The sequence below is a fragment of the Ornithorhynchus anatinus genome, chromosome 7 (assembly GCF_004115215.2).
Source record: "Ornithorhynchus anatinus isolate Pmale09 chromosome 7, mOrnAna1.pri.v4, whole genome shotgun sequence".
Lineage (NCBI taxonomy): Eukaryota > Metazoa > Chordata > Mammalia > Monotremata > Ornithorhynchidae > Ornithorhynchus > Ornithorhynchus anatinus.
This window is the reverse complement of record NC_041734.1, coordinates 21,806,761-21,832,885: the sequence shown is the minus strand read 5'-3', so window position 1 is coordinate 21,832,885 and position 26,125 is coordinate 21,806,761. Positions and strand designations below refer to the sequence as shown.

The following is a 26,125-nucleotide window of genomic DNA, read 5'->3' as shown; positions in this document are numbered from 1 at the left end:
TTCCACTCCTCCTTCCCAGCCCCACAGCACTTATGTACATATCTGTAATTTTATTTATTTGTATTGATGTCTGTCTCCCCATGTCTAGACTGTACGCTCGTTGTGGGCAGGGAATGGGACTGCTTAGTGTTGTCTTGTACTCTCCTGAGCGCTTAATACAGTGCAGTAAGCTCTCAGATGTGATGGAATGAATGAATGAAGACAAGGGCACTATATATTAGTTTTGAATGTAGTGAGGAAGTGTTTTCCAAGAGTGAAGTTCAAAAACAAAGGCTTTTCAAAATATTTTCCAGTCTTTCCCCCCCGGGGCAACATCTGGTATAGTTGCCATTTGTTGCTGACTCACAAACAGTGCTGTGAATTAAAACGTTGAAAAGATCCCCCCGGCGGGTTGGGATTACGTAAACTTTCAAGCAAAGCTGAAAACGTTGCCAGTGTTTGGGAAGGGAATTGTCGGAACGATCCGCGTGGTAGGATTTTATTGGTCTCAGAGTGGAAGCATAGACACCCGCTTGCCTGGGGACAGTGCCATTCGCTTCATTCATTCAGTAGTATTTATTTAGCGCTTATTATGTGCAGAACACTGTACTGAGCGCTTGGAGTGTACGATTCGGCAACAGATAGAGACACTCCCTGCCCAATAACGGGCTCCCAATGTAAACGGGGGGACACAGGCAGCAAAGCGAAACAGAACAAAACAAAACAAGCTTCATTCCCGTAGCTTTTGGGGCAGAGGTGAAGTCCAGGTGGGCTGTAATCCTTGACCGCTGCTGGCAGGAAAAGACCCCCTCCCCAAGCCCAGGAACCTTGGGGGTTTCCATTATTCTCATCAGGCTGCAGGAAACCTGAGGCCACTCTAGCTCACCATTCCAGTTTTCATTTATTCATTCATTCAGCCGCATGTATTGAGCGCTTTCTGAGTGCAGAGCGCTGTACTAAGCACTTGGGAGAGTACAAAATAACAATAAAGAGACACATTCGCCGCCCTCAGCGAGGTTGCAGTCTGCAGGGGGAAGAATACACGGCTGTGAATGAGACATGATCCCCGTCCCTCAGGGGCTCACAGTCTAATAAAGATAACTGTGTAGATAAATCTCTTATATATGCATTTTCCATCGGGTTATAGCTCCGTGCGTATGGCTTATGGGATATGTCTACTTGTGTGTGAGTTACATCCTTACCTATCTATAGCTCGTCCTCTAGGCCGTAAACTCGTTATGGTCAGGGAATGTCTGCTAATTCTGTTGAACTGTACACTCCCCAAGCATTTAGTACAGTGCTCTGCGGGCAGTAAGCGCTCAATAAATACCATTGATTGATATCCAAAGGAGGTGAGCTATCCACTTCCCTGGCCTATCTTTGCTCATGTCCCTAATGAATATATTCTGTATTACAGGTTAATTTTTCTAATGGACCAATTTGGAAGTCCAGGGAAAAAAAACACAAATATCCTGGACCACAGGTTTGATGCAGGCTTTTGATTTCCTTCATTCAGGTCATCGTCAAAAACAGAGTACTCATGACTGAAAACATGGGATGCCATTTGGGGTCAGAATAAGAGTCCAACTACCCCACTGTTCTGTCTCTGAACCGGGCCGTAGGGTGTTCACCTGATGTCTGCAGTAGTGGTTAAGGATGTTCAGTCCAACATCTAGCAATGCCTTATATCCCTGAATATCCAAATCCCCCTTTTATGCACTGTTCTGCATAGTATTCTGTGGTTACCTGTTCAGTAGATTTCCTGATGGTTGAAGGAGGTGTTTTAAAATGGTATTTAAGCATGCACTTTGTGCCAGACACTGTACTAAGCGCTGGGGTGGATACGAGGTAATCAGGTTGGACGCGGGCGGTCCCTGTCCCACCTAAGGCTCTTAATCCCCATTTTACAGATGAGGTAACTGAGGCACAGAGAAGTAAAGTGAGTTGCTCAAGGTCACACAAGCAGACAAGTGGTAGAGCAGGGATTAGAGCCCAGGTCCCCGGGTGCAGTAATAACAATACTTGTGATATTTAAGGCCAAACACTGTACTAGGCAGTAGAGTCAGGACAAGAGAATCAGGTTGGACACAGTTCCCGTCCCACTCGGGACTCACAGCCTAAGTGGGAGGGGGGACCGGAATTGAATCGCAAAGCGGGCAAGAGGCAGAGACAGGATTAGAACCCAGGTTCACGGGACTTCCAGGCCCGTGCCCTATCCACTAGGCCATGCTGCTTCTCTGTCTCGTCACCTTTGAGCCCAGTGTGCATCTCACAGTAGTAAGTCGAAAGTTCAACTTCCTTAGCTGATGAGACTGCAACGTGGGAAGGAATCCAAAACGTTACTGGAATCGAAACGATTGCATCTCTACTTGGCGTCTAATTCCCCTCAGTGCCTAGGTTAGTGTTGGGCAAAATAGGATCTGAATAAATATGTTTGATAGAAATGAAATTGATCTGGAACAGTATCCGTCCCTCATGTGGATTTTCTTCTGCTCGCCTTGGTGGCTGCAAATTGATTCTTTGATCTCTCCGGGTAGTGGTGCTAAGCTATCCGATCTATACATCAGGCTTGGCCTCTTTATCCTTTTTAAAGACCTTTATCCTTTTCCAGTCTTCGAGACGTCTACTCCCCGTGGCTTCTCGGAAATAAGGTGAATCGATTGTGAAGTAATATCCTCCATTTCCTTCCAACTCCAGATCACCCTGCTGTTTTAAATTTATCCAGTGTTTTCAGTTAAAACAAACATTCCTAGCTCTGTTCTAGTTTGACTTTTCCCTTGATCCTATGTGATCTTTTTTTAATAGATAAAAGTGGGGGGAAAAAAAGATGCCGGGGAAAGCTTGAACGCTCACTTGATCCTCCTCTTTAGCCTTGTGTAACGAAACACGGTTTTTAGTAACTTTTGTCTTGAGCCAGTTTACATCTCCTCTTTGGCTTTCCCCTTCCTCATCTTACCCTCCTAGAGTTGTTATTTCTTTATGCTTCCATTTAGTGGTCTGACCTAATTTCCACTTTTGGTCGTGCATCCCCGTACCCTCTGGGTTTGTATCATTCTGTGTTTTGCCAACTTGGAGTCGTGTAACTCTGCTGGCCTTTCCATCATTGATATGTGGCTTTTCTGGTCCTGGAGGTGTTTAATCAGCTGTGGTTTCTTTCTCTTGGGTCGTCCCTATTAGTGTTCAACCTCTGTTAAAACTTGAATTTTTCGGAATCTTGCTCAACCGTCCCTTTCCTTGGTTTAGGATCCCCTTGCGATCGCATTCGTCTCACTCTTCCAACCCTGCCTAGTAACCTGCCCCTCGAATTTGGCCCTCGTCTCCGAACTCCAGACCTGTACCAGCCAGTCGCTTCGACGCCCTCTTATCCCCCAGTGCCAAAGAACACCCTCCTTCCACCTCCACCCTCTGTACCGACTTCAACTCCTACCCCTCCATTGTTCTGGACCGTCCAACCCCTGGGCCTGGATCACTCACAGTCTGCTTCCTCCACTCACGTGCCCCCGAGGTTGAATGCAGCTGGCGGAAATCCGGGCTCCAGGCTGAATTCTGCCGCTCCAGATTCACTCTCTCATGCTTGAACTCAGCTCCGCCCTCTGCTCCACAACTCTTGTATTCCTCCCTCATCGCCTCTTCTGCTCACAAACCCTTCCTGAAGCCCCCATCCCACCCCACCTCTTCACCTCCTGTTGACCTCGCTTCCTACTTTAGTGGGGAAAATCGAAGTCAGCAGGCAGACACCTCCCACAACACGTATTTATTGGGCGCTTACTATATGCGAGAGCTCTGTGCTAAGTGGTCGGGAGAGTACAATACAGCAGAATTTTCAGACATGGTCCCCGCTTCCTCATTCATTCCTATTTATTGAGTGCTTACTGTGTGCAAAGCACTGTACTTAGCATTTGGGAGACTGCAGTGTAACAACAAATAGACACATTCCCTAATATGCATAAATAAATAAATTACAAATATATGCATTTGTGTTGCAGGGACGGGAGGGAGGACGAATGAAGGGAGAAAGTCCGGGTGACGCAGAAGGGAGTGGGAGAAGAGGGGAGGCGGACTTGGTCAAGTGAGGCTTCGATAAGGCTTCGAAGTAGGGGGAGAGCGATTATCTGTCCGATACGAGAAGGGCGGGGGGCATTCCAGGCCAGAGGTGGGATGTGGTCGAGAGGTTGGCGGCGAGACAGACGAGATAGAGGTACAGTGAGAAGGTTAGTCTTAGAGAAACAGAGTGTGCGGGGCTGGATTATAGGAGAATGGTGAGGTGAGGTAGGAGGGGGCAAGTTGCTTTAACGATGGTGGTGAGGAGTTTTCGTTTGATGCGGAGGTGGATGGGCTACTACTGGAGTTTCTTGGGGGAGGAAACGTGGTCTGAACGTTTTCGAAGGAAGATGATTCGAGCAGCAGAATGGAGTGTGGACTGGAGTGGGGAGAGACGGGAGGCTGGGAGGTCAGCGAGGAGGCTGATAGAGTCATCAAGGCCGGAGAGGATAAGTGCTTGCACTAGTGCAGCAGTTTGGATGGAAAGGAAGGGGCGGATTTTAGCGATCTTGTGAAAGTAGAGCTGACAGGATTTAGCGACGGCTTGAGTATGTGGGTTGCACGAGGGAGAGGAGTCAAGGATAATGCCAAGCTTACGGGCTCGTGAGACAGGAAGGATGGTGGCGCCGTCAGCCGTGACGGGAAAGTGAGCGGGAGGACAGGGTTTGGGTGGGAAGGTAAGAAGTTCCGTTTTAGCCGTGTTAAGTTGGAGGTGACAGGAGCACATCCAAGTGGAGATGTCTTGCAGGCAGGAGGAAACATGAGAATGCAGAGAGGGAGAGAGATCAGGGCTGGAGATGTGGATTTGGGTGTCGAAAGTATAGAGCCGATAGTTGAAGCCTGCGAGCGAATGAGTTTTCCAAGGGAGTGGGGGTAGATGGAGAAAAGAAGGGGACCCGGAATTGAATCTTGAGGGACACCCACAGTTAGGGGATGGGAGACAAAGGAGGAGTGCCCTAAAGAGACTGAAAATGAGCGGCCAGAGAAACGGGAGGAGAACCGGGAGAAGGACGGTGTCAGTGAAGCTGAGGTTGGATAGCGTTTCCAGGAGAAGGGAGTGGATGACAGTGTCAGAGGCAGCTGAGAGGTCGAGGAGGACTTGGATCTTTCTCCCGCTCCCCAGCTGCCTCGCAAAGAGGCATGATAAGCAGGTTAGACACAATCCCTGTCTCCCACGAGGGATCACAGTCGTAACCCCCATTTTACAAATAAGGTAACGGAAGCGCAGAGAAGTGAAGTGACTTGTCCGTGGTCCCACAGGAGACAAGTGATGGAGCTGGGATTAGAACCCGGGTCCTTCTGGCTCCCTGGCCCGCGCTCTAACCATTACGCCACGCTGCTTCTCTGACGCTTACTGCGTGCAGAGCAGTGCACTCAGCCTTTGGGAGAGTGTAGCACAACAGAGATGGTAGGCGTGATTCTTGCCTTCAAGAAGCTTAGGATCTACGGTCAATCGGTCGTATTTATCGAGCGCGGGGAGACGTTAAAATCGATTACATGTAAAGATATGGACATCAGTCCATCAGGGTGGGATGAATGCCGTCCAAAGTGCTCAGGGGGACTTCAGTGCATAGGTCACGCAGAAGGGTGGGAAAATCAATCGATCATACTTACTGAGCGCTTACTTTGTGCGGAGCACTATACTAAGAAGCGGGGGAGACAGACATCAAGAGAAATTACAAGCAAAGATTTATGCGTAAGTGCTGTGAGGATGGGATGAGTGCCAACCAAAGAGTACAGACTTAAGTGCGTACATCACGCGGAAGGGAGGGAAAATCAGTCAGTCGAATTTATTGAGGACTTACTGTGTGCAGAGCACCGTACTGAGCTCTTGGGAGGGTCCAGTATAACAGACACATTCCCTGCCCACTCCTCCCCCACTAGACCCTGCTTCCGGTGACTCCAGCCACTCTTCCCCATCCTGGTTTCGGGCAATCTGTTTTCTCGGTGTGGGCAGTGACCGGGCACGAGGCACTGTGTCAAGGTGAAACTCCAGGACTTTGATGTACGTGGTCGAAGGGCTGTGACGCCCACACCCCCGCACCCATCCTCCCTGGGGGCAGTGAAGCAGCGAGTCCCAGTTACTGAACGTATGCCATAACGCGGTTCTCGGCGCTTGGGGAGCCCAGTGCGATAGAATTGGTAGACATGATCCCGAGCGCTTTGAGCGGTGCACGCCGTCAGCCTTCGGTAAATTCCGCTGACTGATCCCTGCTCACAAGGCGACTACAGCCTAGAGGAGGAGGCAGATATTAAAATAAATTACAGATAGGGGAAGCCGCAGAGGATAAGGATACGTACACGAGCGCTCGGGGACGGGGGAATATCAGAGCGCTTAAGGGATACAGAGCCGCTCTCTTAGGCGATGCAGAGGGACGTACGAAAAGGGGAAGTGAGGGCTTAGTTAGGGAAGGCCTCTTGGAGAAGATTTGATTTTGGTAGGGCTTTAAAGATGGGGAGAGTGGCGGGAACGTGAAGGGGAGGAGTCCACACTGGACCTCTGACTCCGACCTCATCCCAGCTCACCTCCCTCCCCCAGATCACTTCTGAAGTTGAACGGTGGAGGCAGGACAGTAAAATTACGAGTAAGGAAGATCGAGTAAGGGAAGAGACGGGTCAGGGGTGGGGTATAGACCCAAGTGCTTGGGTGGGCCCGGACTCCAGTCCACAGGTGATGTATTGGGGGTGGGAAATAGGGTGGGGAGCTGAGAGAGTACTCAGGGAAGGCTTCCCAGGGGAGATAGGAGTTTACTAGGGCTTTGAAGATGGGAAGCGTAGTTGTCCGGCAGGTGTTTTGTATAAAGGAGTTTCCACGCAGGAGGGAGGGTGTGAGCAGGAGGTTGAAAGAGAGGGACGAGTCAAGGAAAATGTCAAGACTTGAGAGAGAGGGAGGATGGTGGTGTTATCACCAGTCGTGGAAAAATTAGGGTGTGGGGCTAGGTGGAGAGGGTTTGGGATGGAAGTTGGTTTCCATTTGCCATCAGTTGATTTTTGAGGTGGGGCATCCAGGAAGAGAGGTCCCGGAGACAGAAGGAAATGGGAGATTGCCGAGAAGGAGAGAGGCTGGGATTGGAAAGGCAGATTTCGGGGTCATCTTCCCAGAAAACCTAGTTGAAGTTGCGGGAGCGAGAGTAAATTAAGAACTGCAGGCGATCCAGGACTGATCCTTGAGTCACTTGTGCAGCTAGCGGGTGGGGGAGAGAGGAGGAGGCAGGCCAGAGAGACCGAGAAGGAACAACTAGGGAGGTAAGAGAAAAAAACAGAAGAAACCTTGACTTGCCCAAAGGTCACACAGCACTCAGTTGGCAGAGCTGGGATTGGAATCCAGGTCCTCTGACTCCCAGGCCTGTGCTCTTTCCACTAGGCCACACCGCTTCTTGCACAATTATCTCCCAGAGCTCTTTGTGGATGGGGAAGGGATTTGCTAATTCTGTTGTATTCTGTTCTCTCCCAAGTGCCTAGTACAGAGCTCTGCACGTAGTGAGTGCTCAATAGATATCACTGATCTCTCCCTTCTTCTCCATCCAGACGTCTGTCACCTAGTACTAGGTCTGATCTTACCGCGGCTGGACGCTTGCCGTAGCCTCCTCACAGCCTTCCGCTTCTCCCCCGTTCAGTCTGCATTTCATGCCACTGCACCGACGAGCTTCCAGAAACGCCACTCGGCCTGTGTATCTCTTCTTCTCAACACCCTCGCCAGCTTCCTGCGTCTCTCCTCTTCTCAGAATTCTCCACCAGTTTCCTCTGTCTCTTTGCATCGGACAAAAAGTTACCGTTGGTTTCAAGGCTCGCCACCTTCTGGCCCCACCTCACCCTTCAATCGATCAATTGATGGCATTTATCGAGCGCTTACTGTGTGCAGAGAGTACTGCAGTAAGCGTTAGGGAGCGTACAATTAGTGGAAACGCCCCCTGCCCACAACTAGCTTACGGTCTTAGAGACGCGTTTCCAGTCTCGTCACTCGTATTCCCCGGCTCGCTGTCTTTGATCTTCCCAAACCAAACCTTCTAGCTGTTCTTCACTCTCCACTCTCCTGCCTCCGTCCCCTTGCTCGTGCTGTACGCCGGCGAAGCTCTCCCCACATTCGGGAATTCTAAAACTCCAGTTTCACTCAATCGGTGGTATTTATTGAGTGCTTACAGCGTGCAGAGCATCACCCCTCGGGCCCGGGGAGAGTACGGTACAGCGGAGTCGGTAGGCTTGATTTCTGAGAAGCAGCGTTGCCTAGTGGGAAGAGCCCAGACCTGGGAGTCAAAGAGACCTGGGTTCTAATGCTGGCTCCCCCCACTTCTCTGCTCTGTGATGCTGGGCAAGTCGCTTCACTTCTCTGGGCCTCGCAGGTACGTCGTGGGTAAAATGGGGATTGAGACCGTGAGCCCCGCGACAGGGACTGGGTCCAACCCGATTTGCTTGTATCCGCCCTAGTGCATTGCCTTGCAAATAGAGCTTAACAAATACTATTATCATTATTATTCCAAGGAGCATGTAGTCTAGAGGGGGAAACGGACATTCAGATAAATTACAGGTAGGGGAAATGGCAGAGTAAAAGGATATCTGCGTAAGTGTTGCGGGGCTGAGGGGTAGGGTGAGGGTCAGGTTCTTCAGGGGTACAGACCCAAGAGCGTAAGTGATGCGAAGGGGGTAGGGCAAATAGGGAGGGGAAATGAGGGGCTAGTCGGGGAAAGCCTCTGGAGGAAATACGATTTTAGTCGGGTTTTGAAGATGAGAAGAGTGGTGGTCTGTAGGATACAAAGTGGGAGGAAATTCTCTCCCAAGTGCTTAGTACAGTGTTCTGCACACAGTACTCAGTAAATGCCATTGAGTGAATGAATAAGCCCCTAATACATTCCACAATAATAATGTTGTTGTTATTTTGGAGCACTTGGGAGGGCAGAACTGACAGGATTTGGTGGACAGACCGAATATGCGGGTTCCTTCGGCAATCCTTCCTTCCCCCTGTTCATCTCAACCCCTGAGCCTTAAGTACTGACCATCCTTTCAGCTGGGAAGATGGGCCCCCGCAGTGGTGGGAGGGAGGGCGGGACCCCGAGCCCCCGTGGGACTCTGCTGCACCTCCTTGTTTGGTCGCCCGGGGCCTCCAACTGCCACATTATTGAAATTTCACATTATTGCCACATTATTGAAATTTCCCATCCCCACCGGAGCCGGATCCAAAGCCACTTGAGTCACTCACTCATTGGTATTTATTGAGCGCTTACTGTGTGCAGAGCACTGCACTAAGCGCTTGGAAAGTAAGGTTCAGCAACAAACAGAGACAATCCCTGCCCACAATGGGCTCCCAGTCTAGAAGGGGGGAGTCAGACATCAAAACAAGTAAACAGGCATCAATGACATCAATATAAATAAAATTATAGACATATACACATCATTAATAAAAAATAAATAGAATTGTAAATATGGTACATATATACACAAGTGCTGAGGGACGGGGAGGGGGCAAAGGGAGCGAGTCGGGGCGATAGGGAGGGGAGGGAGAGCAGAGGAAAGGAGGGCTTAGTCTGGGAAGGCCTCCTGGAGGAGATGAGCTTTCGGTAGGGCTTTGAAGGGGGGGAAGTTTGCTAGTTCGGCCCGGTTGAGGAGAGAGGGCATTCCTGGCCAGAGGTAGGACGCGACTCATTGTACTTAGAGCTGGGGGAGAATGAAGATAATCACGTTGAAGATTTGCACAGAGGGTTTCTACTTTTAAGTGAGAGGAGAACAAAGACTGAATTTACAGTTCTGCCGGTGAGCAAATTGAGGCCCAGAGAAATTAAGTGACACCCAGATTCACACAGCGGGCAACTGGTCGAGCTGGAATCAGAACTCAGGTCCCCAGACTCCGAGTTCTGTGTTCTTTCCAGTAGGCCATGTTGCCTCTCGGAATTTTTCCCCATTCGATTGGAAGCTTCGGCTCCAAAAATTCAAGTTTCAAATTATCACCGTAGAGATTGGAAACAGAAATTTGGACTCAGTTGCGTTCAGAACCTTCTAAAACCATTCCAAAATACTGCTAACAATAGAGCCGACAGCGTTACTTCATTTTACCAGCACCTCTCTTTACACGAAACCCTAAGCTTTACACTCATAACCTTATATTCACTTTCCAGTCAAGCAGATGAATGACAATTATTATTTTACAACTGGGGAAATCTGAAATTCGCAAATGTCGTGATCTGTTCCGGGTCATTAACTGGGCCACCCTCAAAGCCAGAGAGAGAACCCAAGTGTCCTGATTCCCAGGTGTCTGTCCTCTTTCTGACTTTCCAAATGAGCGGGAATTAGAAGAGGGTGTTTCAACGGATCTTCCAACCCGGAAGTAAAAGTAGGATTAAGGAACGGTTATTTGCGTTCAACTATTTCAGGGTTAATGTATTTATTATCCAAGACTAAGGCCACATTGAGAATTAGAAAATAGGCCTGTTGGATTTCCCAAATCAAAATCAAGATGATCCTTTCTCAGGACAGGACAGATTACAGGTTGGAATTTTCCATTCGAAGGAGATGCAGTGTGAGGAGCGTGACAGGCAAGCAGAGATTATTTACTGAGCACCCAGGGGGAGGGATGAGGTGCCCGGGGAGCGTTGTAAAGACCGTGTCGTCCTCCCTCCCACCTCGCCGCCGATCTCAGGGAACTGTCAGTCCAGCGTAGAATGATCCTGTCAGACGTTGAGGGAATTTCAGGAAGATTTTGAGGGGGAGGCTTCTTCTGACAAATTGGGGGATGAGTGGGCATGAACTGGAGGAAACGTTCTGCCTGTGGTGAGTGCTGAGCTGTTATTTCACAAAGGCGAGGAATGGGAAATGGCCCGTAAATGGAGGAAGGTTGGTGCACATACCCTGGGTTCCCAGGGTAGACTCCGGGGAGGAAAAGCAGCATGGCGTAAATGGACAGAGCACGGGCCTGAGAGTCAGAGGGTCATGGGCTCTAATCCTGGCTCCGCCACTCGTCCGCTGTGTGACCTTGGGCGAGTAGCTTCATCTCTCTGGACCGCAGTGACCTCATAATAATAATAATGTTGGTATTTGTTAAGCGCTTACTATGTGCCGAGCACTGTTCTAAGCGCTGGGGTAGACATAGGGGAATCAGGTTGTCCCACGTGGGGCTCACAGTCTTCATCCCCATTTTACAGATGAGGGAACTGAGGCCCAGAGAAGTTAAGTGACTTGCCCACAGTCACACAGCAAAATAGGGACCAAGACCGTGAGCCCCGCGTAGGACAGGGACTGCGTCCAATCCAATTTGCTTATATCCACCCCAGGGCTTAGTACAATGACTGCCCCCTAGTAAGCACTTAAATACCATTCTTTGAGGGAAATGTTGGCAATATTTCACTAGAAAAGTGTAGCTTTTAGTAGTGGTGCACGAGCTCTGTCCATTAAGACATGTAGTAGTATATACGTATTTATACATACGTATAAATTTATGATTTATTAAATTATATATATGTGTATATCATCTTTACATATATATGCACAAAGAGATGGGGGAGTACAGAGGGGACTTGTTCTCCTCTCCCCCACTGCTCTCCTCTTGCTCCTATCTTTTCTTCTCCCTCAAGCCCCCTCCCACTTCAAATCCCACCACTCTCCCCACTTTGAATTTCCTTCTGAGATCACGGCTTCTCCCGGGGGCCTTCCCTGATTAAATTCCTAGTCTCCCAGGCTGTGTCCCCCATCCCAATTGCCAGTTCAGCCCTTCACCACCCTAGCACTTGTGTACCCACAACGGCTTCTACATAACAATAATAATAATAATGTTGGTATTTTTTAAGTGCTTATTGTGTGCCAAACCCTATTCTAAGCACTGGGGTAGATGTAAGGTAATCAAGTTGTCCCACGTAGGGCTTACAGTCTTCATCCCCATTCTACGGATGAAGTAATTGAGGCACAGAGAAATGAAGTGACTTGCCCAAGGTCACACAGCGTGGGATTGGAACCCATGACCTCTGACTCCCAAGCCCCTGCTCTTTCCACTGAGCCTTGCTGCTTTTAATAATAATAATAATAATAATAATAATGTTTGCATTTGTTAAGCACTTACTATGTGCCAAGCACCGTTCTAAGTGCTGGAGTAGATACAAGGTAATCAGGTTGTCCCACGTGGGGCTCACAGCCTCAGTCCCCCTTTTACAGATGAGGTCACTGAGGCACCGGGAAGTTAAGTGACTTGCCCAAAGTCACCCAGCTGACAGGTGGTGGAGCCGGGATTAGAACCCACGACCTCTGACTCGTGAGCCTGGGCTCTTTCCACTGAGCCACAAATTAAGACTACATTTTACATTTTACATCCCCTAGGAAGTAAACACTAACTCACATACCTGTCTCCTTTACCTTCTTCCACCGGTCTGTAAATCTTAAGAGTCTCTCTCCTCCCCTAGACTGAAGACTCCTCGAGGGCAGGGATCCTGCCTTCTGCAATTACGCATTTATTCGGTCCTATTTATTGAGCGCTCACTGTGCGCAAAGCACTGTACTAAGGGCTTGGAAGAGTACAGCAACAGACACATTGCCCACCCGCAACGACCTCACAGCTTTCTACTGCTAACGAGCGGTTAGTACAGCGCTCCGCACACAGCGAGCGCTCAGTAAGTGCGATTGAATAACGGTATTTGTGAAGCCTTACTATGGGCTAAAGACTGTCACTAAGCTCTTGGGTAGATCCAAGGTAATCGGGTTGGATCTAGTCTCTGTCTTTCATGGTGCTCCCAGCCTAAATAGGAAGGAGAACGGGCTATCCCCATTTGGCAGAGGAGGAAACTGAGGCCCGGAGAAGGTATGTGACTTACCCAAGGTCACACAGCGGGCAGGTGGCAGAGGCAGAACCGGAACCCAAGTCCTCTGACTCCCCAGCCCATGGCCTCCCCACTAGGGTCACACTGCTAACTATTGTACTCAGCAGACGGTAGGCAGAGGCCAATCAATATTATTGATGGATTGAAATGGAAAGAGAGTGGAATCGATCGGTAGAGAGCTCCGAAAGTAACCGCAAATTGAATTTGAGCCAGAGGATGCCGGGCTTCCAGCGGTGGGCTGTTAGCTCGAAGTGTGATGATCTGGACTGTAAGCTCCTTGCGGGCAGGAGATGCGTCTCCCGGCTCTGTTATACCGTATTCTCCCAGGCGCTCAGTATAGTGCTCTGCACACCGGAAGCGCCGTCGACCAGACCCCCCTCGCCTACGCTCTGTGGCCCGGTCTGGGAGCCTATAGACTTCTATCGTGGTGTGACCCTTATTCTTTCCATCTCGTACTCTAACCTAGACGGTCACCGTCTGTTGGCTCCTTGCGGTGTCCTGAATCTGAGGTGTTTTGGGTGTTTTTTTGCTGTTGATGTTGTTTTTCCCCACGTTGATCTGTGTTGGACAACTGATGTCCTCCTAGCCACCGATCCCGTTACGGGTCTTCACCTCCTACAGCTCGGCACGGTTAAGTTGTATGCTACCTCTAGCCGTTGATAAAATTTCCAATTCCTGCTCTTTATTTCCCAGGCTCTCCGACTTTGAATGCCAACCTTTCGCCCAACTGTGGGTTGTCCCTTCTGTTTCCTCTTTGTTATCAGTGCTGGAATAGGTCTGTTCTAAAATACAAACCTATCCCCTAGATCCACTCATTTTTTTTTTGCTCGCAAAATTTTGTGGGTTTTTTCCCCCAGTGCCTACCTTTTCGGGAAGCAGCGTGGCATAGCGGATAGAGCACGGGCCTGGGAGTCAGAAGGTGGTGGGTTCTAATCCTGGCTCTGCCACTTGTCTGCTGCACGATCTTGGGCAGGTCACTTCCCTTGGCTTCACTTCTCTGGGCCTCAGTGACCTCATCTGTAAAACGGGGATTGAGACCGTGAGCCCCACGTGGGGCAGGGACTGTGTCCGACCTAATATGCCTGTACCTACCCCAGCACTTAGTACGGTGCCTGGAACGTAGTAAACACTTAACAAATGCCATAATAATAATTATTATTGTTTTTCTTTACATCTCAGGGAGTTTTATCAAAGCTGGACTCTGCTCTAAAATGCAGACCCGCCCCCAGATGCACTTATTTTTTTTTTTGCCTGCAAAATTTTCCGTTTTTCAAATGGCCACCCTCTCTTTAAGTGTCAGTAACATCTGAGTGCCTTGAGTCCCTAAGAGAAGCAGCGTGGCTCAGTGGAAAGAGCCCGGGCTTGGGAGTCAGAGGTCACGGGTTCTGATCCCGGCTCCGCCGCTTGTCAGCTGTGTGACCTCGGGCAAGTCACTTAACTTCTCTGTGCCTCGGTTACCTCATCTGTAAAATGGGGATTAAAACTGTGAGCCCCACGTGGGACAACCTGATCACCTCGTATCCCCCAGCGCTTAGAACAGTGCTCTGCACATAGTAAGCACTTAACAAATACCAACACTATCATTATTATTACTATATATAAATCCCTAAAGGGTACAGAGCTCTTGGGGGAGTACACTAGCATCAGTAGGCATGATCCCTACCCTTTAGGATCTAGCAGTAGTAGGGAGATTGGCATGAAAATGAATTACAGGTAGTGGAAGTGATAGAATAAAATCACTTCTCCTTTCCTCCTTTGATTACTGTATCACCCTCCTTGCTGACCTCTCTGCCTCCTGTCCCTCCCCACTCCAACCCATACTTCACTGCTGCCCGGGTCATTTTTCTACAAAAACGTTCAGTCCGTGTTTTCCCACGCCTCAAGAAACTCCGGTGGTCGCTCATCCACCTCCGTATCAAACAAAAACTCCTCGCCATTGACTTTAAAGCAGTTCATCCCCTTGCCCTCCCCACCTCACCTCGCTACTCTCCTACTACGACCCAGCCTGCAACTTCTCTCCTCTGATGCTAACCTCCCTGTACCTCCGTCTCATCTATCTAACCACCAATCTCTAGCCCACGTCCTGCCTCTCACATGCAACGCCCTCCCTCCTTATATCTGATGCACAACCACTCTCCCCCACTTTCAAAGTCTTACTGAAGGCAGATCTCCTCCAATAGGCCTTCCCCAAGCTCTCCTTTCCTCTTCTCCAGCTCCCTTCTGCATCGCCCAGACTCGCTCCCTTTATTCATCCCCACCTCCTAAGCACTTAGGTACATACTTCTAATTTATTTATATTAGTGTCTGTCTCCCCCTCTAGACTCTAAGTTAATTGTGGGCAGAGAACGTGTCTGTTGTTGTATCGTACTCCCCCAAGCACATAGTATAGTGCTCTGCACACGGTAAGAGCTCCGTGAATAGGATTGACTGACTGACTGGGGGAGTAGGGAAGAGGTCGGCGTGAATACCCAAGCGCTGAAGTGGCAGTTGGCGAAGGAGATGAAAAATAAATCGGGGAAGGCCTCCTGGAGAAGATGATTGTTCCGGAAGGACTTTGAAGATGGGGAAGATAGTTAAAATGTGAAGCGGGTGGGAGTTCCTTCCAGAAGGGAAGGTTGGCAGCAGGAGAGAAGAGAACGCGGCACAATGAGTAGGTTGGCTTGAGAGGAACGAAGCATGGAGGCTGAGGGCTTAGTGGATGCAGAGAGAGGATAAGTAGGAGGGAGAGAGCTGAAAGGGTGCCCTAAAACCAATGGGCAAGATTTTTCTCCTGGCCGTGGAGAGGGGTGGGCAGCCACTGAAGGTTTCTGAGGAGTGGGGAGATGTGCGCAGAGCACTGTTTTAGAAAAAAAAAAAAAGATTCGTGAAGCAGAATAAATGATGGAGAGGAGGGAGATTGGAGGCAACCGGTTAGATGTCTGGACCACGATGGGGACCGTTTGGAAGTAGAGGAAGGGAGAAATTCTGGAAAGGTCGCTGAGGAAGAACCGACAGGATTCGACGACAGACTGAACGTGGGAATTGAAAGGGAAAGCCAGGGTTTTGGGCCTGAGAGATGTGGACGAAGGAGATGTCAGCTGCAGTGGGAAAGTTAGGGGAGAGCAGATTGGAGTTCAGATTTGGACATACTGAGCTTGAGGTGCTGGCAGGATAGCTGCGTGGAGATGTTGTGGAGGCAAAATTGCAGAGAAGGAGAGATGTGGGGCTGGTGAGAGAGACTTTGGAGTCAGCCATGGAGTTGAGACCAAAGGAGCAGATGAGGTAGATCCTCAGAGGACCGAGTATAAATTGAAAAGAGGGAAAGAGATGGGGAACTACAACAGAGTCTAGCGGGGACTCTCTCAGAAAGCGGGAAGTGGAGGAAGAGCTGGTGAAAGAAATTCAGGAGGGTCAGCAGAGAAGTAGGGGAGGACCAGGAGAAAACTTGGCAGAGAAACCAAGGTGAAGGAAGTGTTTCTGAGAGAAGGGGGGTTCACAGTGTCAGAATCGGATGAGAGGTTCAGAAGGATCAGCCGAGAAGTAGGTGGGGACCGGGAGAAAACTTGGTCCAGGAGAAAACGTAAGGAAGAGCCGAACAAATAATTGGATGTACGGATATAAACAGCTGTGTATAAGTATTAAAATGCCTTTTTAAAATGGTTTTGCTCTTGTCAAACTCTCAGCGAAGATTCGATTGAGTTTTACGCGTGGGCCTCTTGCTCTTGTTTCACCAGGCATTAAGCACGACGGAACCATGTGCGACACTTGCCGCCAGCAGCCAATCATTGGGATCCGGTGGAAATGTGCCGAGTGCACCAATTATGATTTGTGTACAGTCTGTTATCACGGGGACAAGCATCACTTAAGGCATCGTTTTTATCGAATCACCACTCCAGGCAGCGAAAGGTAAAACCGGACAACTTACGCTCCTTACAAGCAAGCCTTTAACTTCCTCTTCAGATGCAGTCGAGTCGTTTCCGATCGACACCGACTTTACAGACATTGGATCCTTAGAGTTTTCTCGGTTAAAAAAAAAACAGAAGTGGTTTGCCATTGCCTTCTTCAACAGCTTTTAACTACTTGGCCATAATTCAGCCTTGTAAGTAGGAATTGAGACCTTAAGTGCTTCTGATTGGTGGCCTGAATCCAGTCTAAATGGGGCAGTTAGAAATTAGAAACGGATCCAAAAACGGGTCAAGGAGGCTAGGGAAGGAAAGGGAATATTTAGCTGAAGTTGTGCTCCTTCAGCTTCAGATCTCTTTCCCTGCAGAACGGTGTCTCAGGGCAAGGAGCCCAGACAGTTGATAGGATGGGAAAAATGCCCCACCTCAGGCAATAGGAATTCCAGGATGTTGAGTAGGAATCAGGTAGAGCTCACTTGGGTCTCCCTCAGAGAACATGGGGATGATGTTGGACTCGAGAGAAAAGAAAGATTGATAGTGTGTATTTTCCAAATGCTAACCTTTTCCCCTAGCCCAACCTTTCCCCCCCAGCTTAATCTTTTCCCTGGCTTAACCTCTTCCTCTAGCCTAACGTTTTCCCCTAGCCTAACGTTTTCCCCTAGCCTAACGTTTTCCCCTAGCCTAACGTTTTCCCCTAGCCTAACGTTTTCCCCTAGCCTAATGTTTTCCCCTAGCCTAATGTTTTCCCCTAGCCTAACGTTTTCCCCTAGCCTGACATTTTCCCCAGCCTAACCTTTTCCCCTAGCCTAACCTTTTCCCCTAGTCTAACCTTTTCTTCCAGTCTCACCTTTTCCCCTAGCCTCACCTCTTCCCCTAGCCTAACCTCTTCCCCTAGCCTAACCTCTTCCCCTAGCCTAACCTCTTCCCCTAGCCTAACCTTTTCCCCTAGCCTAACCTTTTCCCCTAGCCTAACCTTTTCCCCTAGCCTAACCTTTTCCCCTAGCCTAACCTTTTCCCCTAGCCTAACCTTTTCCCCTAGCCTAACCTTTTCCCCTAGCCTAATTTTTTCCCCTAGCCTAATCCTTTCCCCTGGCCTAACCTTTCCCCTGGCCTAACCTTTCCCCCTGGTCTATCCTTACTGTGGCTCTGCACATAGTAAGCGCTCAATAAATACGGCTAAATGAATGAATGGTGAAGGAGAAGCTGGGTAGCAGAGAAACCTCAAAGTGGGGAAAAGAAACTTCTTTGTTGTTGGCCCTCCAGAGTTTGGAGTGTCTGGTCAAGAGTGAAGGGTCTGGGAATGGGCAGCAGGAAAGAGAGATTTGGGAGCTCGCCACATATAGAGTATATAAAGATGCCGTGGGAGCAGATGAGCCTTCTTGGGTAGTGATGGAGGCGGGGGAAGACAAAGCCTGAGGAAATGTTCAGGTTGAAGAGCTGTAGAGGCGAAGCCAGTTAAAGGAACATTAAAAGCATGATGGAGTACTAAGATTTGATAGAATAATAATAATTGTGGTATTTAAGCACATACTGTGTACCAAGCGTTGTACTCAAAACTGGAATAGATTCCAGTTATTCAGATAATAATAATTGTGGTATTTTTTAAGCACTTACTGCGGGTCAAGCATTGTACTAGGTGATAATCAGGTCCCACACGGGGCTCTCAGTTTTAGTAGGAGGGAATTCAGAGATCGGCTTGCCCGCTCATGCTCTGTTCTGGTGAGGCATTCCATCCTCCTAGAGGCACCCTTAGTAGAGGCCCTGTTGAAAATGGGCAACCTCTTTTAAAAGCCTCAGATGAAAACTTCTTGACATGCCAATCTTTGAATCAGCTACAACTGGTTGGACCACCTGCCCTTTTGGGTGCTTGGGTGAACGGTGCAGCACTCTGGTCAGGGCAGAAATGGGATTCGTGGCCTATCTGCTTTTCTCCCTCTTCCCCTTGGACATTTGTGTTCACAGGGACAGAGCTGAAGCACTTATGGCTGTGTGTGTCATATGGGGAGCAGGAAGTGGAGTTGCATGGCTAGTGAGAGCTGGGGTGGGGGCACTGCAGAGAGTTGAGTGCCCCGGCTGTCTTTTGACTCGGTTTGCTTCCGGATGGGAAGTCCCCATCGAGACGCCTTCCCTGGAGCGACTGCTATCGAGAAAAAGTTTCGAGACTCCCACACACCGGTGTGATCCTCCTTCCCGGCAAGGCACTGACGAGAGCAGATGCGGAAGCCGGGAGCCAAGTTTCCCGGCGGGCAGAGTCAGCCTGGGGATTGTCCATTAGGCAGCTCGTTCGCTCTTTGTGTGTATCCGTCCGGCCGTCCAGTCTTCCCTTTTACCTGCTGTGGTAAAAATGTGACGCCGTGTTCAGTGGAATAGAAAAGTTTGCTTGGTTAGAGTAGACGTAGACCCTGGCCCACATAAGTAGGGAGGGAGACCAGATATTGAATTCTCGTGTACAGATGAGGAAACAGGCACAGAGAAATGAAGCGACTTGCCCAAGCTCACGCAGCAGGCAAGTGGCAGAAATGGGATTAAAACCCAGGTTTCCTGACTCCCAGCCCTGTCCTCATCCCACTAGGCTACACTGTTTCTAAATGACGAATAAGGAGTGTGATCTTCCGACCCCGTTGCCCTCCATTTAACTCAGAGCGGCCTGCCGTTACTCTGCGCCAGTCGTGTCCGTTGGAAAGGTCGTGATTATCTAAAGCAACTCATTTAGTCCCCCAGACTGTAAACTCGCCATGGGCAGGGAATGTACCTACCAAATCTGTTGTATTGTAGAGTCCTCCGCACACGGTAAGTGCTCAATAAATGCCACTGGTGGATTTTATCGATTGATTAGTTAGGGAGAGTTTGTAAATTGGATCCCTGACAAATGGCCACTCCCGATTTGGGTAGCGCTAGCGTCTTTGTTCACATTCCTGTCATTTTCTTCTCCAGTCGATTGTATTTATTGAGCGCTTACTATGTGCAGAGCACTGTACTAAGCCCTTGGGATGAAACAGTACAGACAGGTTCTCTGCTCCCCTCATTTCCCCTCTCCAGACTCTCCTTCCCCAGGAAAAAATCACTAAGAAATAATTCCCAGTGGGAAAATTCTATGAGAATTCATCCACTGTTTAGAAAGGAAAAGGAATGGTGAACTCTGACCCTTTTTCTCATCTCCTCCCTGTTCCAAGTTTGCCATTCCCCAGGTTGCCAACTGATGGTAGTCCCTGCAGATCCTTAGCACCCGATCTCTGACATCCTGTGCCTTTTCCATTCTTGGGAAGGAATTCTGTTTGCTTTTTATGGCTGAAAATTGCATATGTGTATCTTTAAGGGTGCTCTTAGAATCTCGTCGAAAATCAAAGAAAATCACCGCCAGAGGAATCTTCGCCGGTGCCAGGGTGGTGCGAGGGGTAGATTGGCAATGGGAAGACCAAGATGGTGGCAACGGGCGTAGAGGAAAGGTAAAGGATTTTTTATTTCTTCTAACAGTGGGTTGAAACTCTTTTTTAAAATAGAAAAATATTAACAGCAAAGGGGTGAGGTATGCTGGGTCTTGCTTTCATTTTGTTAAAGGGGCGGAGGTTGTTCTTATCCATTCCCGTCCAGTTTACTTTACTTCTTGAATTAACTGACGGGGTTCATGATTCCCTTGGGGCATAAAACACAAAGAAGGACTTTAGAGTCCCTACACCCCTCCCGCTGAGAGGTTTAAAGTTTAACAGCATTTCCTGTCAGGATAAGAGTTAGACTAAGGGTTTCTGCTCGACTAAGGGTTTCTGCTCGGCAAAACCATCACGGTTGCTCTTGAAAGAAGCTGGTGGCAGACTGGGGCAGTTTCACTCGGTTTGAATGGCCCCACTGAGGCGGGAGCATCTTACTGGCCCAGGAACCAAGGAATGTCCCAAGGAGGGATGGGTTAATAGCCCTCCCTCTGGTCCTTTCAAATAGGAAGATGAAATCTCAAGCGCGATAGGCCGGCCGAAAACAGGGCAACAGGATGATTTGTTTGAAATCCATTTGTCCTCAGTTAATATCTTGTCTGACACTCGAAACCTATGGCCCAGATGGCCTGTCGGCCCATTCTCTCGGAAAGTATAGCCACTCCATTTTTTTTTTTTAATGAGCGTGTTGTCTGTTCTTTTCTAAAAAAAGAACCGCTCGATAGACCAACTTTGATGAATGGCCACCTTGGATTAATAGTAGACATCTCAGGGTTTATATAGGAAATTTGAAATGGTTGTATAGGGATGAATTTTGAATTCTTTCTCTCCATGTACTGAAAATGGGGAGCAGCATGGCCTAGTGAAAAGCGCAGGGCCAGGGATTCAGAAAGACCTGGGTTCTAATTCTGGCTTTGCCCCTTGTCTGCTTTGTGACCTTGGGTAAGTCCTTTAATTTCTCTAACTCTGTCACCTCATCTGTAAAATGAGTCTCAAAGCTGTGATTTCCCCCATGTGGGCCATGGCTTCCTCCCACTATAGACGGCACCACCATCCTTCCTGTCTCGCAAGCCCGTGACCTTGGCGTTATCCTGGCCTCCTCTCTCTCATTCAACCCACGTATTCAATCCATCACTAAATCCTGTCTGTCCCACCTTTACAACATCGCTAAAATCCACCTCTTCCTCCATATACAAATTGCTACCACATTAATGCAATCACTCATCCTATCCTGCCTGGATTACTACATCAGCCTCCTTGCTGACCTCCCAGCTTCTTGTCTCTCCCCACTCCCGTCCATACTTCACTCTGCTGTCCGGATCATTTTTTTACAGAAACGTTCAGGACATGTCACTCCACTCCTCAGGAAACTCCAGTGGTTGCCCATCCACCTTTGCATCAAACAAAAACTCCTCTCCATTGGCTTTAAAGCCCTCAGTCACCATGCCCCCTCTTACCTCTCGCTACTCTCCTACAAAGCTCAGCCCTCACACTTGGCTCCTCTCATGCTAACCTTCTCCCTGTGCCCTTGATCTCGCCTGTCTCGCCTCCCGTCTATAGCCCACATCTGGCCTCTGGCCTGGAATGCCCTCCCTCCTCAAATCCAACAGACAATTACTCTCCCCCACTTCAAAGGCTTAGTCTGGGAAGGCCTCTTGGAGGAGATATTCAATGAGGCTTTGAAGTTGGGGAGAGTAATTGTCTGTTGGATAAGACACATCTTCTCCAAGGGGCCTTCCCTGACTAAGCCCCCCTTCTCCTACTCCCTTCTGTGTCATCCTGACTTGCTCCCTTTGATTTTCCCCCCTCCCAGCCCCACAGCACTAATGTACATCTCTGTAATTTATTTATATTAATGTCTCTCTCCCCCCAACTCTAGACAGTAAGCTCATTGTGGGCAGGGAATGTGATTGTTTATTGTTGTATGGTACTCTTCCAAGCGCTTAATATAGTGCTCTGCACACGGTAAGCGCTCCATAAATAAGAATGAATGAATGACATGGACTCGGTCCATTCTGATTAACTCCTGTCTGCCCTAGTGCTTTGGTACAGTGCCTGGCACATAGTAAGTGCTTAACAAATACCATAAAAAAATTAAAGCAGTCACCTTTTAAACTTGATGACCCTTTATTCCCTCATTGGAATACCAAACGAGGCAGCACATTTTGGGTTTGCAGCTCTAAAATAGATCTGCTTTTGGTTTCTTAATTTAACCGCTAGCTTTGTCTCCCAGAGTTTTCTGGCCTTTTTCAAGCAGGCATTTCTGAGGAGACAAAAGGTAGCGATGGTTTACGTTCTCGGTCGTTAGGACTGCCTTCATGGTTTGTTCTTGACTGTAAGCTATAGGGAGTCCTCAAACTTAATGACAGAATGGGTTCCTGAAAACCGTATCGTAAGTCGAGTCGTAAAGTGGAACCAGTTTTTTTTTGGAGACTCAGTGTTATAAACGGGGGAGGGATTTTTTTTGCCAGGATTGTGTATTCAGCCGATTGTAGATGAGTAATATAGCTACACTAATGATTTTATATTGTCAGAGAGGTTCCATGTTAGGGTAGCCGACTTTTACTTAACTGGAAGTAAAATGGACACGTCGACCTTCCCCGGTGACTCTGCCTGGAGATCAGGTAACCCCCTCCCTCCCCCCCGGCTTCCTCTTCCCACCCCTCTGCTTGCTCCCTTTAAACAATCTCTTCAGTTTCTTCCTTTGCCATCGCAGCTTGTAAAATGTTTTCCTCATTTCCCCGCCCTAGTGCCATAAGCGAAGGGCAGTGTCGGAAAGTCGAGGTTGATGCCTTGTGAGGCTAAAAGATGGCTGTAAATGTAGAAGAGTTGGAAAAGCTATGTGTCTTACCTCAAACAGCCTTAAGTGCTGGGAGTTTCCTTCTGTTGATATTTTGAAATTAAATAAAACAGGATAATTAAGCTTTTTTGAAACAGCTCCATTCAGTTGAGGCTCGTAAAGTTTGATCATTTATGTGCTTTATTGAAGGTCTAAGGAAAATTTAGACAGAGCCTAGATGAGAAGCGAACAGCTACATACGGAAGTAATGATATCAAGACGATTTACCAAAAAAAAAATTTGGAAAGTTCATCAGCTGGATCTCGTAGAGTGGAATTTTAGGGCTTGTTTTAACAGTTTCTTTCCCCAAAACAGTTTTAGCTCTGTTTTATTCTCTGTGGTTATAGTCATCGTAGAAGTCCAGGCTGTCTATTTGAGCTGGAAGAGGAAAGGGATCCTAAAGAGTTTTCTAATACAGCAGCTTTTCTAAATAATTGGAAGAATTCACTTCATAAAGAAGGAATCCATGTGCAGCTCAGCTTCTGGGTCGTTATGCCTAATCAAATAAAGAGCCTTAGATCGAAGTCTGAGCAGCACATTAAAGAGCGCCTAGTCACCTAGTTGTCCCCAGCGTCGGAGGAGTGTGAAATCCCTGTCTTGGCAGGCTCCAGTGGCCGGAGTTGGCCCTTTTCGCCAGCTGACAGAGGGGCGATGCCGGAACCCAGTTCCTGTCTGGTGAGGCAACATTCTTGTCTGGTGTATCGGACGGCGCAGACATCCCACGCTCAGCAGAGCCCTTCCTGCCATCCTTTCGGCGGTAGGGGCTACCCTCTGGCCAACACGTACTCTTTAAACTGGAGCCAGACGGCATTTGGCTTTTGCAGTAGTGAAATCCTGGGTTGGTCAAACGGCCTGGTTTCTGGGCAGAATTTTACAGTGGTGACTGAATTTTGAGTGCTCTATGGAGTGGGTGAGACATTTTAACTTCTAAACGAGAGCTTGTTAATACCAACTGCTAGTCCCCTTTCCAGCTCTCTCATTTTAGGCCATCCATGCCACTTTTAGGAAGGCATTTTCAACATTTAAAGCATGTTCCTGTAGGAAAGAGCTACGCAGCTTTTAGACAAGTGTCATTAGTTCTTCAGATATCTTTGCAGTGGCGGGTAGATAGTCCCTGAAAGCATGAACCTTCAATATTCAGGTTGGTGAATGTATGTTACGTGATCGTTGTCTTTATAAAGTTAACTGATTTCTTAAAAAAAAAAAACAAAAACAAACCTCTCTCTCTCTCTTTCTCTTCCCATCTCTTTCTCCCTCTTCTGCCCCCCCCTTTTTTTTATTTTTCTTAAAATCTGTTAGGTAACAGAAATTCAGGACTGGAGTGCCTCAAGCCCACACAGTGCAGCTTATGTTCTGTGGGATAATGGTGCTAAGAATCTTTACAGAGTTGGCTTTGAGGGCATGGTAAGAATTGAAGAGAGCAGAAGCTCACCACAATATTCAGGGGGGAGGGGATTGGAAGGATAATGATAATGACCCATATTATGTCTTTTATCTAACCCCTTTTTGCCACCTCCGTCACTGGACGTTAAGACATGGTAAAGACAGCTCTGTTGATCATGTATACACCTTAAAAAGGAAGTTAGTTCTTTACCAGTGATTACATTTAACTGTTAAGTCAGCTTTTTTCAAAACACATTAGGAGAAGCAGTGTGGCCTAGTAGAAAGAGCATGGGTCTGGGAGTCAGAGGACCTGAGTTCTATTCCAGACCCTGCTAGTTGCCTACTGGTTGATCTTGGGCAAGTGACTTCACTTCTCTGTGCCTCAGATTCCTCATTTGTAAATTGGGGGTTCATGACCCGCTCGCCCTCCCACTTAGAATGTGAGCCCCATGTGGAACAGAGACTGTGTCCAACTTGTCTATCTCGAATCCCCCGGGGCTTAGTACAGCACTTAACAAATACCATAATGTTGGTATAAATCAGTCAGTCAATCAGTGGTACTTATTGAGCGCTTACTGGATCCATATCACTCTATTAAAGGATTGGGAGAGCACTTGTTAAGTGTTTACTTTTGTGTCAAATGCTGTTCTGAATATTGAATACCATTATTATTCCCTAAGTATGTCCTTACTTCCTTCATTTATCCTTTGACTAGAGACTGCTGGGGACTGTTTATGGTTATATAGAAATACTTCCAAGGTTTTTTTAAGGGAAAAAAAAAGAATAAGGTTCCGAGTGTCTAGGAGTCTTGGCTGAGGGTGAACTTGGAAAATCCCAAAGAGGAACTGAGCTGGTTCCATCTACCTCCTCTGTAGATTTTGGGACCCTGTTTTTGTGTATTGTAGCTTGCCAGGGCTTAAGGGGAAGGAATTGGTGGCCGCTTTGGCCTTTACTCCGTAGCTGGTGGCCTTGGAAAATAAGGAATGTGAGAACAGGGCGGGCGTGATGGGGACCAGCAGGTAGGGACTGCCTCGGGAGCCACAGAAACCCATTTCCCCCCAATTCGTCTAGTACAGAAATTCCCTGGGACCTTTTCTTTCTTCTCTACGGCTGGTCTTCCAGCTACCGGTTATCGGCGCCACTGTCTGCTGCTTAAGGTCCCGAGCCGGCCCTCCTCCATCCTCCTACTGTAGGCCTCGGGCTCTCTAAAGTGATAGCCACAACTGGATGAAGGCCCTGCTTCGAGAGTGGTAGAAATCATATTTATCGAGCTCCCGCCGAACTAAGGGCTTAGGAAAGAACAGTGGAAGCACGAAACCCATCCCCTGCCCATAGTGGACATATACACTGAAGGGAGGAACGGCCTTAAAAATATTTGAGGAAGGAGATCAATTGGCCGGAGAATTGTTTAGTGCATAGAGATATCCAAGTGGTGAGAGGGTTTAAGTAAATGCAGACACTAGAGATGCCTGCTGGGCTTGATATGACTCAGGAGTATTGGGAGTTAATTGAAGAACTTTCTTTGGAGGAGGTGGGATTTTACAAGGGCTTTAGGCCTAGGACCAGCCGTGGCCTTTTGGGTTTGGTGGGGAAGGAGGGGCAGTGTCCGGGAACAGAATAAGCAGGGAGGTGAGAAAGTTGAGCAAGGCAAAGTTAGATGTTTAGTGTGGGAGGAAGTGTGAACTGGGGAGAGGAGGGCAAAGGGAGCTGATAGGTGTGATGGAGAGGGCTGGTGGAGGGCCATAAAGCTTACTCATGAAGATGATTGTCCATTAAGAAGTGATG

The 26,125-nt window shown here is 48.4% G+C and overlaps 1 protein-coding gene across 1 annotated transcript in view; it reads left to right on the top strand.

Moving 5' to 3' along the window:
* MIB1 (MIB E3 ubiquitin protein ligase 1) overlaps positions 1-26,125 on the top strand; it is a 119,563-nt gene that overhangs the window by 11,135 nt on the left and 82,303 nt on the right. The window contains exons 2-4 of the mRNA XM_029068822.2: positions 16,526-16,697; positions 20,010-20,139; positions 24,257-24,361. Of these exons, the coding sequence (XP_028924655.1) occupies positions 16,526-16,697; positions 20,010-20,139; positions 24,257-24,361 (407 nt within the window). The remainder of the gene's footprint in view (positions 1-16,525; positions 16,698-20,009; positions 20,140-24,256; positions 24,362-26,125) is intronic.